This window comes from Manis javanica, chromosome 12 (assembly GCF_040802235.1).
Source record: "Manis javanica isolate MJ-LG chromosome 12, MJ_LKY, whole genome shotgun sequence".
Lineage (NCBI taxonomy): Eukaryota > Metazoa > Chordata > Mammalia > Pholidota > Manidae > Manis > Manis javanica.
The window spans coordinates 31,469,692-31,482,103 of record NC_133167.1 but is presented as its reverse complement, the minus strand read 5'-3'; the positions used below and the strand labels follow the sequence as shown (position 1 = coordinate 31,482,103).

General features: G+C 36.0%; 1 protein-coding gene across 2 annotated transcripts in view; it reads left to right on the top strand.

The window, feature by feature from the left end:
• Window positions 1–12,412, top strand: part of BMPR2 (bone morphogenetic protein receptor type 2) — a 238,261-nt gene that overhangs the window by 192,259 nt on the left and 33,590 nt on the right. For both annotated transcript variants that reach the window (XM_037009188.2, XM_037009187.2), the window contains exons 8-9: window positions 3,012–3,172; window positions 6,226–6,373. In XM_037009188.2, coding sequence (XP_036865083.1) covers window positions 3,012–3,172; window positions 6,226–6,373 — 309 coding nt within the window. The remainder of the gene's footprint in view (window positions 1–3,011; window positions 3,173–6,225; window positions 6,374–12,412) is intronic.

Sequence of the window (12,412 nt, the reverse complement as noted above, 5' to 3'; positions counted from 1 at the left end):
TCACACTTTCATCCCTTAAAGCATTTTCTTGTCAGGTTGTAGCTCAGCACATTGTTCTTTCAGTTTCTCTGACCTCTAGTGAAGAGAATTCTTAATATATCAATTTCTTAGATCCTTGTTCCATGGTATAATAGTGTGGATCATCTTTTCTAGCTGTTGCTTCATAAATAAATAATTTGTTCTGAATAATTTATTAGTTAGTTCATTTATCTTGACTTCTTGCTTTTCCTGAATACAGAATTGACCGATGTTATTGCCCATGTCAGCAATTTGATGTACTTATTTTAGTGCTTTAGCACATCAACTATTTGGACTGTGTTGCCTTACTCTAAAATATTTTCTATCTCCTTTAAAGAGTTGGGTTAGCTCAGAATTTAAAATACCATCCTAATCCCCTTTTTCAAGGCTTGTATGATTCAGCAAGTTATCAAGTCAAGCATTAGCTGAAAATAATGATTGCCATCAAATATAAGTGTTATTTAAATGTTGATGATACTCTCAAACTAAATAGTTCACCTTTTTTTAAACCAAATATATATATGCTACTGCAAAAAAAATAAGTATAATACATATTTGAATTTATGGTTTTACCTATTTTAAAAATATTCCAAATACAGTATACTATGTCAAAACAGTTAAAGTTTCATTTCACTTTTTGTTCTTCAGAAATTCTATTCTTCCCAGTATTTTCAGAAGTAATTTTGTTGTTTAACATAGAAATTTTGTCCTAAGGAAAAATACTTTTATTATTTATTTAGCTGGTATTTGCTTCAGAGTAAGGAGTTAAACCTGTTTATTCATTTCTACTTAGTTCTCCCTATGAATTTTTTCCTAATGATAATATCAGTGTGACTTTATTACCATGCGCGCGCGCACACACACACACACACACACACACACACACACACACAAATCTAACAGAGAAAGAATATATATAGGTCGCTTAAACCTAACCAGAAAATTACAATTGATTAATTTATGTACATCCTTGGTTCTTTGCTCTGAGTGTGTGTCTGTGTAAATGTTCACAGACTATTTTTCATTCTGGTTTTATTTTTTAACATAATTAAAATAATATATCCCAATTTCCTTCGAGATATTTGCCTAGTGCAGTGCTTCTTCCCCAGGGCAAAATCATTGTATGTTCTGCCTTTTCTCTGCACCCCCGCCTCCCAATAAAAAGATTAAAGTGAATACATAGGGGAACTTTAAGGGGAAAAGAATTCTCAAAAGGGCAATCTTTACAAGTATTGACTCTATACCATATTACTCTGCTGATGGACAGTGACTGCAGTGGGGTGTGTTTAGGGGAATCGGTAATATGGGTGAATGTAGTAACCACAATATTGCTCATGTGAAACCTTCATAAGATTGTTTATCAATGATACCTTAATAAAAAATAAATTAAAAGGGTAGTCTATAGTTCTATGCTTTCTCTTCATGGTAATGGGTCTTTGTTTCTTCTCTTCTTCTCCATTGTTCTTCCCTTGTTCCCTTCCTTCTTTACTCCCTCCCTTTCCTGTTTTCTTCTATTTATTTTTCTTTTCTCTTTTAGCAGTAGCAGAAGGGACTATCTTATTTTCCCCTCTGTCACACTGATTCATTGAACATCCTGCCCATTATTAGCATGGTTTTCCTAAAGTGTGAGATCTTTAAGTATTGATTTGGTATTAGTATACAAACATTTTCCAATGTCTCTATAAATTTTCATGTAAATATTAGCTTGAGATTATACCACGTAAACTTATGTTGTGGTTTTATCCAGAATAACAAATACAGCTAGCTCTTTAAGGGGTTGAGTGAGCTATGTTAGTACAAGCTTTGGAAAACTGAACCATGAAGTGGGAAAGGGAGAAAATGAGAAAGAAAACAACTCTTAGATAAAGAAACTTGGTAACTACTCTTTTTCTTCCAGTTGTGCTATTGCCAGTTGTGTTATTGCCCTACTTTTATTATATGAAAGGAATGATTAACTTAGTTTAATTGTTGGTGAAATTCTAGTTAATGCTTATTAATGAGAGTAACAAATATATTAATTTTATTTGTACATAAATATAAACATTCAGTAAAGTTATTGACTTGTTCTGATTGCTCTATTTCTTTGAATATCTAGGGAGTTATTTTACATTATAGAAATTGTGCTATAATTTTTTTTCAATTCAAGAGCTATGGTTTTGTTTACTATTTAAGATTTATATAAGCTTTCCTTATAGAGAGGAAAAAATTATTTTTTGATGAAGGGATTAGGTTAAATACATTCTTTCAGTCAGCAAGCATTTACTGTGTGCCAAGCCTTTTGTATTTCATCTAAAATATGTTATCTGTCTTTATGAAGCATGAAGTCTGGTGATAGACAATAGAATGAGTATAATAGTGCTTTGCTTCTCAGTAAAATCAGAAAACAGGTTTTCATATCTTGCTGAGAGATACCATCTACTCTACTTGTTCTCTCAGTCCATTGTAAAGTTTATTCTAGTTTGATTTTAATTAACTGAGATGGGCTTAGAAACATAGCTAAACAAAGCTGAACTGGAATGTTCTGTCCCAAGTTTGATCTGTTCAGACATAGGAGGACCTTGTAAGATATATATACAATTTTTGGATAAATGTCAGTTTTTCATTGATACTTGTTTTAGACAAATTAACTCTTTTTGTTATTTATACAGATATTCCTTTCTCTGTTTCCTCCTTTTGTTGCCCTAGAAATGAAGAGAAAAAAAACAAATGTTTGTTAAAATTAGAAGCAACAGCATGTTGGCTATTAGTTGCAGCTGAATATTTAAGGCTTAATTAATTATACATGGAATAGGAGTAACTTTGCAAAATATAAATACAGTGAAAATAGTGATTTGTGATTTGAAATTTTGACTTAATTTCCTTTTTTATTATTAGAAAAGTAATGGGCAGAAAAATAACACTATCTTCTATATATAGTCAATATTACTTGCATACTCATTTTGTGTCCAATAATTCTACTTAGGATTTAATAAATATTTGAAATTATCCAACAGATCATTATAAACCTGCAATATCCCATCGAGATTTAAACAGCAGAAATGTCCTGGTGAAGAATGATGGAAGCTGTGTTATTAGTGACTTTGGATTGTCCATGAGGCTGACTGGAAATAGACTGGTGCGCCCCGGGGAAGAAGATAATGCAGCCATAAGTGAGGTGAGTGTATACAAAAGGTATCACACTGATACATTTTGAAAACATAATGAACTGAATTAAAGATCCACTAACTGCTAGGACAGTTATCCTCATATGCTCTGTTATAGCATATTAGAAATTACAAAATTAGGAAATAGAGAAAACATTGCATAACGTTTCTTAATTCATTATGCAAGTCATTACCATTTCAACTCAACTTGGACAAGCATTAGAGGGAAGTTTTTAGGAACTGATTTTTGAAGTAAGAGTATAATGATCAAGTTTGAGATAGCACAGTTACCTTTTAACAATAATTACTACTACAGTGTGTAACATATAATTCCTGACTTTCTGCATTCACATGCATGTCTCTCCTCCTTTCTCCCTCCCCACCTTCCCTTTTTTTCCCTCTCTTCCCTCCTCTCTTTACACACACAAACATTTGTGAAATTTAAAAAATACTATCTGGTGTACATATAGTTTTACACTGTACCTTAATGGATTTTTTTTACATTGACCTTCATAGGAAGGTCTAGCTCATTCTTTTTGATTGATAAATAGTGTTCAATAGGATGGATTTGCCACAGTTTAATTATTCAAGAAGAGCTTTTCATGGAGATTGGCGTAAAAATGGCAGTGTGAGACATGAGACAGAAACCTCCCCCAAAACCACATATAATATGAAAGTATAGCAAATAAAACTAATCCTGAAAGAGCAACAAGAAAGAAGGCTACAGCAGACTGCCTACACCTGAACAGAGCAGACCCCCACGGAAAAGGGTAAAGTACCAAACCCATGATCCGGCAGGACCCAAGCCCTTCCTGCACCCCAGCTCACTGGCAGAAGGAAGAGAAATGGAGCAGGGACGGGGTGGAAGCCTGGGACGGCTGAACACCCGGCCCTGGAGATCTGCTCTAGAAGCACAAACCTACATACATGGTGCTCTGGAGATTAGTGGGGTTGGAAAGCTAAGACAGGCAGAATATTTGGAGAGTCTGAGATTCCAGCTGCTTGTGGAGAACAGGTACACACAACCAGCTGCTCTGGGAAAAAAGAAAGGCGAGCAGACTGAGAGACTTCCTAACAGCGAGAAGGCTGCTAAAGGGGCAAGGATAGCACAGAGCTTGCTGCTCATGAGAAAAGACAAATGGACAAAAGTGTCCAGGTGCACTCACCCAAGCAGGTTGGGAACTTTTCAGGAGCTTCAGGCACTCCATCCCCCTGGCTGACAGTGCAGTTATGAGACCTCTCACCATGATTCGCAGCCTCCACTTCTTCCTCCTAGCCAGCACCAGACCACAAACCAGCTGCCACCACCATAGCACCAGGCCAGCCAGAGGGCGGCACTGCCTACAGCAGATACAAATGCATAGTATAGAGGCTTCTCCCTGTGCACTTGACCCACTGGCCCTGGCAGTGGAGGCAGACACTGCAGCTGAAAAGCAGGAAAGAGCTCTTTCCTCCTGGCAGGCACCAGTGCTGCTCACCTGCGACCCCTCAACCCCACCCCTCATTGCTCCAGGGGATGAGCAGCTCCAGAGAGTAGAGCTTCTGGGAAGTAGAGGGCACCACCTACAAACATGAAATGTCAAAGGAACCTGGTTCAAACCAAAATCCCACAAACACCAGAAAGAGGGCCAAGTGAAACTGAATTAACCAAACTTCCTGAAAGAGATTTCAAAATAAAAATCATATACGTGCTCACAGAGCTACAGAAAAATATTCAAGACCTCAGGGAGGAATTCAAGAATGAGATACAAAATTTATGAAATACAGTATTCAAAATGAAACATACAATGGAGGGATTTAAAAGCAGATTACATATAGTAGAGAAGACATAAGTGAAATAGAAATCAGAGAACAGGAATGTAAAGAAGCTGAGGCACACTTGTACTGTTCACCATGTAAGAACTTATTCACTATGTAAGAATTCGTTCACCGTGTAAGAACTTGTTCGTTATGCTTCAGAAGATTGGAGACTGACGAGAATTAGGCTTGAGATGGATTAATGATTGTGCATTGAGCATTGACTCCCCTATACAGAATTTTATTGTTGTTAACAAGCATTTGATCAATAAATATGAGAGATGCCCTCAAAAAAATAAATAAAATAAATAAATAAATAAAAAGAAGCTGAGGCACAGAAAGAAAAAAGGATCTGTAGAAATGAAAGAATATTGAGAGAACTGTGTGACCAATCCAGACAGAACAATATTCACATTATAGGGGTACCAGAAGAAGAAGAGAGAGAAAAAGGGATAGAAAGTGTCTTTGAGGAGGTAATTGCTGAAAACTTCCCCAATCCGAGGAAGGAGATAGCCTCTCAGACCATGAAGGTGCACAAATCTCCCAACACAAGGGACCCAAGGAAGGCAAAACTAAGACATATAATAATTAAAATGGCAGAGATCAAGGATAAGGACAGACTATTAAAAGCAGCCAGAGAGAGAAAAAAGATCACATACAAAGGAAAACCCATCAGGCTATCATCAGACTTCTCAATAGAAACCATACAGGCCAGATATTCAGTACAATGAAAAAGAAGGGTCTCGAACCAAGAATACTTTACCTGGTAAGATTATGATTTAAATTTGAAGAAGGGATTAAACAATTTCCAGAGAAGCAAAAGTTGAGGGAATTTACCTCCCATAAACCATCTCTACGGTGTATTTTGGAGGGACTGCTACACATGTTTTTTGGGGGATGTTCATGGGGAAGGCAGTATAGCACAGAGAAGACAGGCAGTTGACTCCATGGCATCTTATTACACTGATGGACAGGGACATCAATGGGGTATGAGGGCGTCTTGATAATATTGGTGGAATGTAGTAACCACAATGTTTTTCATGTGAAACCTTCATAAGAGTGTATGTATATCAGTGATACCTTAATAAAAAAAATTAAAGAAAGAAGAGCTTTCATAGGTAAAAAATCAAGTATTGAAAGGTTCAGTGACATGTTTACAGTCAATAGTTATCGCTGACATGAACTTTATGTACAACTTCTGATCTAATGTATGCCTTTCAGAGTATATTGCATTCTGTTTCTGAAAAATACCATTCTAATTTATCAGGTTGGTACAATCAGATATATGGCACCAGAAGTTCTAGAAGGAGCTGTGAACCTGAGGGACTGTGAATCAGCTTTGAAACAAGTAGACATGTATGCACTTGGACTAATCTATTGGGAGATATTTATGAGATGTACAGACCTCTTCCCAGGTAAGAGCACTGCTGTCAAAAATTGATACATGTTTTGAACTGAAGCAGTCATATCTACTTTTTCTAACTATATTAATTCATCTTGCATGTATGTTTTTACTTTCATTCACACCTTTAGTTCATTGCCATCTAGTGTCCAGAAATATTATTAGCAGAAGAATGTGAATCAGGAAAAACTTTTTTGAAGGACTCCAAGTTTGCATCTGAGTGCAGTTTAATTAATCGCTCATAATAGCTTATGTGACTGTTTAGTTTAGTCTTTGCTTTAACAGTCATTATGGCCCTTATGCACCCTCTAAGCATTTTGATAAGCTACACTGACAGTGTTTCCTGAATTGACCCAATAAGGTATTAGAAGCAATGAATTATCCACTGGAGAACGTTCTCCCTTCCCTTTTGTTTTCTTAATTCTTCCTTCTTGCTTTCCTGCCTTCGTTTCAATGAAAGAATACTCATTTAATGTGAATGCTTACTTGAATTACCCAAATGAGTTTATAGTTTTCCTCCTTTTGTTAGGATTATGTCACTGTCTTTATTTTCATATAAAACTTTAATTAGCAGTATGTGCATTGTGTTCTGCTGGATGGTGCACAAAATTATTTGATATGTATGTTATTTCTCTAGAGAAGTAACACCATTAAAAGCATAGAAAAAGGGAAAACAGTTGAACCATCACTGAACACATTTATGAATGGAATTAATTAACAGAAACGATTACTATTGGAGTTGGGTTTCTTCTGTTTTTTATTTTTTATTTTTATTTTTGCTTTAAAAACAGTAAGCATCTATCAATAGCTTATAACTGTGAAATATGATAAAGTTAGTTAGTAATTTTAGGTTAACTAATGCTCAATTAGTTATTATTTAGAAGTATATGTTCCAGTTAATTAGAAGTATACAGTACTCTATTTTTTTCTAGAAAGCACAGCAACTACAATACTATTACAGTATTATTGGAACTTAGGAACATTTGGAACTTTTTATTTCTATTGTTGGAACTTTGACCACAGATTTTTAAAAATATCCTGATCCAGAATTTCTTTTTTGTTAGGAATATGTCTGAATAAAATGATTTTTCTATCAGTGTTGGTACACCCCCATCAGCAACATTTTTTGAAAAAATTCTACATTCAAAGAATAACTGTTGCTTTTGGTCTGATAAATAATGAAGTGCAGTATCAGATGTTTGACAAGGAAGAGGCAAATAATCTTCTTTGCAGAAGATTATTTTAGTAGATCTGTAGGAAGAGTTGAAATACAAAGAACTAGGAGTTTTTAAAAGGAAAAAGTAATAAGGTGTTACTAATTAATGGATACAGACTTTCAGTTTTGGAATATGGAAAAAACTCTGGAGATGGATGGTATGACTGTTGTGAACATACTTAGTGCCACAGAACTATACTCTTAAACATGGTTAAAATGGTGAATTTTATGTTATGTATATTTAACCACAATGAAAAATAAAAACAAAGGAAAAAGAAGAGAGTTGCATGAGGATACCTTATAATCTTGTATATGGAAATAGGGAAGAAGAGGCACATGTGAGAGAAAATGTAGAGAAGGAATCAGTGGTTCTTGTTAACTGTTGGAATAAAGTCTAAGGAATTGAGAAATATTTAGAGATCTGAATATCAGAAATAGTATGGCAGCCAAGAACTTAAGAAAAATACTGGTTTACATTGGAAAGATAAGTTAATTATGGAAACCTGTGGACTGGGTATCAATAGACAAATAATTTTTTTAAAAGAATAAAGAGGATGTTGAGAGACCTAAGATTAAAATGCTTTTTTGGGAATCAAAGAGACGATAATTAAAAACTTATAAATAGATACACTTCCCTAAGATGAACAAATGAAGAGTGGGAAAAATTAGTGAATAAAGACTGACTATTGGGGGACCTCCTTGCCAGGTAGGTTAATTAAGAAGACACATGGGAATTCTGGGAAAAATAAGACAGTGTAAGAAGCAAGGCAGACACCTCCTCCCAAAATCACAAAGAACACAAAAAAACAGCAAATACAACTAATCCCAAAAACGACCTGAGACGCAGAACAAACTGCCTACATCTGGGTAGAAAAGAAGACACCACAGAAAAGGGTAAAGTGGCAAAGCCGCAATCTGGAAGGACCCAAGACCTGCCCAACCCAATCCACTGATGGGAGGAGGAAGAGCAGAGAGTAGAGGGAGTAGAAGTCCAGGATCCCTGAACACCTAGCCCTGGAGATCTGCTCTGGGAACATGAACCCCCATTACATGGTGCTCTGGAGGTAAGTGGAGCTGGAAAGGAAAGATGGACTGAACACTCAGAGAAGCTTAGATTCCAGCTGCTTGTAGAGAACAGGGACACACTACCAGCCCTGCTGAGACGAAAGAAAAGCTGGCAGTTTGGATGACTTCCCAGTAGCAAGAGGGGTGCTAGAGGGTCAAAGAATTCATAGAGCTCTGTAAAGGCAGGTGGACAACAATAAATCAATAGAATCAATGAAACCAGGGACTGGTACTTTGAGAAAAGAAACAAAATAGATAAACCCCTAGCCAAACTTATCAAGAGAAAAAAAGAGTGTGCACACATAAACAGAATCAGAAATGAAAAAAGAAAAATCACAATAGACACCACAGAAATACAAAGAATTATTAGAGAATACTACAACAAATTATATGCCAACAAACTGGATAGCCTAGAAGAAATGGACAACTTTCTAAAAAAAATACAACCTTCCAAGACTAAGTAACACAGGAAGAAACAGAAAATCTGAACAGACAAATTATTAGCAGTGACATTGAACTGGTGATCAAAAAACTAAGAATAAAACCCTGGCCCGGATGCCTGAATTTTATCAAAGATTTAAAGAGGAGCCAATACCCATCCTTCTTAAAGTATTCCAAAAAGTAGAAGAGGATCGAGTACTTCCAAACTCATTCTATGAGGCCAGCATCACTCTAATACCAAAATAAGGCAAAGCCACCACAAAAAAAAGACAATTATAAACTAATATCCCCAATGAACACATATGCAAAAATATTGAACAAAGTATTAGCAAACTGAATTTTAAAAACCTATCAAAAAGATCATACATCACGACCAAGTGGGATTTATTCCAGTGATGCAAGGATGGTACAATATTTGAAACTCAATCAGTATAATATATACCATCAACAAAAAGAGGGACAAAAACCACATGATCATCTCCATAGATGCTGAAAAAGCATTCAACAAAATTCAACATCCATTCACGATAAAAACTCTCAACAATATGGGTATAGAGAGCAAGTACCTCAATGTTATAAAGGCCACATATGACAAACCCACAGCCAACATAATTCTTAACAGCGAAAAGGTGAAGGCCTTTCCTGTGAGATCAGGAACAAGACAAGGATGCCCACTTTCTCCACTTTTTTTCAAAATAGTTCTGGAGGTCTTAGCCATAGCAATCAGACAACACAAAGAAATAAAAGGCACCCAAATTGGTGAAGAAGTTAAACTGTCCCTGTTTGCAGATGACATGATATCGTACATAAAAACCCTAAAGAATCCACTCTTAAACTACTAGATCTAATATCTGAATTCAGCAAAGTTGCAGGATACAAAATTAATACACAGAAATCTGTTGCATTCCTATACACTAATATGAACTAGCAGAAAGAGAAATCAGGAAAACAGTTCCATTCATAGTTGCATCAAAAAGGATAAAATACCTAGGTATAAACCTAACAAAGGAAGGGAAAGACCTATGCCCTGAAAACTACAAGACACTCATGAGAGAAATTAAAGAAGATACCAATAAATGGAAACACATCCCGTGCTCATGGTTAGGAAGAATTAATATTGTCAAAATGGCCATTCTGCCTAAAGCAATCTACAGATTCAATGCATTTGCTATCAAAATACCAACAGCATTTTTCAATGAACTAGAGCAAACAGTTCTAAAATTCATATGGAACAAAAAGACCCCTAATAGCCAAAGCAATCCTGAGAAGGAAGAATAAAGCTGGGGGGATTATGCTCCCTGACTTCAAGCTCTACTATACAGCCACAGTAATCAAGACAATCTGGTACTCGCACAAGAAAAGACCATAGACCAATGGAACAGACTAGAGAGCCCAGATATAAACCCAACCACATATGGTCAATTAATATATAATAAAAGAGCCATGGACATACAGTGGGGAAATGATAGCCCCTTCAACAACTGGTATTAGCAAAAGTGGACAGCTGCATGCAAGAGAATGAAACTGGATTATTGTCTATCCCCATACACAGAAGTAAACTCGAAATGGATCAAAGACCTGAAGGTAAGACATGAAACCATAAAACCTCATAGAAGACAACATAGGCAAAACTGTCCTGAACACATCTCCTCAAGCAAGGGAAACAAAAGCAAAAGTGAACACATGGGACTCCATCAAACTAAAAATCTTCTCTGTACAGCAAAATACACCATCAACAGAACAAAAAGGCACGCTACAGTATGGAAGAATATATTTGTAAATGACATATGTGACAAGGGGTTAACATCTAAAATATATAAAGAACTCATATGCCTCAACAAGCAAAAAGCAAATACTTGATTAAAAAGTGGACTGAAGACATATATGAACAGACAGTTCTTCAAAGAAGAAATTCAGATGGCCAGCAGGCAAATGACAAGATGCTCCACATCACTAATTTTTGGGGAAATGCAAATAAAAACCATAGTGAGATATCACCTCACACCAGTTAGGATATCCAGTATCAAAAAGACTAAGAACAACAAATGCTGGCAAGGATGCGGAGAAAGGGGAACCCTCCTGCACTGCTGGTGGGAATGTAAGCTAGTTCAACCATAGTGGAAAGCAGTATGGAGGTTCCTTAAAAAACTAAAAATTGAAATACCATTTGACCCAGGAATTCCACTCCTAGGAATTTACCCAAAGATTATAATTTCTCAGATTCAAAAAGACATATGCACCCCTATGTTTATTGCAGCACTATGTACAATAGCCAAGATATGGAAGCAACCTAAGTGTCTATCAGTAGATGAGTGGATAAAGAAGAGGTGGTACATATGCACAATGGAATACTATTCAGCCATAAGAAAGAAACAAATCCTACTATTTGCAACAACATGCATGGAGCTGGAGGATATTATGCTCAGTGAAATAAGCCATGCGGAGAAAGACAAGTGCCAAATAATTTCTGTCATTTGTGGAGTATAACAACGAAGCACAACTGAAGGAACAAAACAGCAACAGACTCACAGACTCTAAGAAGGGACTAGCGGTTACCAAAGGGGAGGGAGAGAGGAAGGCAGGTGGGGAGTGTGGGAGAAGGGTATTGAGGGGTATTATGATTGGCACACATGTTGTGGTGGGATCATGGGGAAAACAGTGTAGCACAGAGAAGGCAAATAGTAACTCTGTGGCATCTTACTATGCTGATGGGCAGTGACTGCAATGGGGTCAGTGGGGGATATGAGTGAATGTAGTAACCACATTGTTTTTCATGTGAAATCTTCATAAGAGTGTATATCAATAATATCTTAATAAAAAAAGAAGATATACTAGTAAATATCTTACAGTTCACAGATGGTAGTGCTTGAGGTATTTTTGGATGAGATTTCATAAAAAAAGTTATATAGTAACTGGCAGGATTAAATCCTTTAGTTTGTGTTTAAGTTCAGTGTTGATTGTTACTGATCAAAATAATTTGCTTAACTGTTTATGAGAGTATGTAAAAATACCACTTATATTTGTAGATAGTATAGTATTCCAAAAAAAATTGGCCTATGCTGCATAGATTATAGAATTCATCTCTAAAATTTTTTTAGTATTAGTGGAGGAACAATGTTTATAGATTAGTTTGCATATTCAAATTGAAACATAAAACAAATCATACGTTTTGTAATGTACTTCCTGTGTGGGTCATTTATAACTTTTATATTGTCTCCATGTAAGATGAGGAAGACAGACATTGCTATTTTGCTGATAGGAAACCAAAACAGAATAGTTAAATAACTTTTCCAAGGTAGAGATGAAGCCAAGATTAGAACGTAAGTGCCT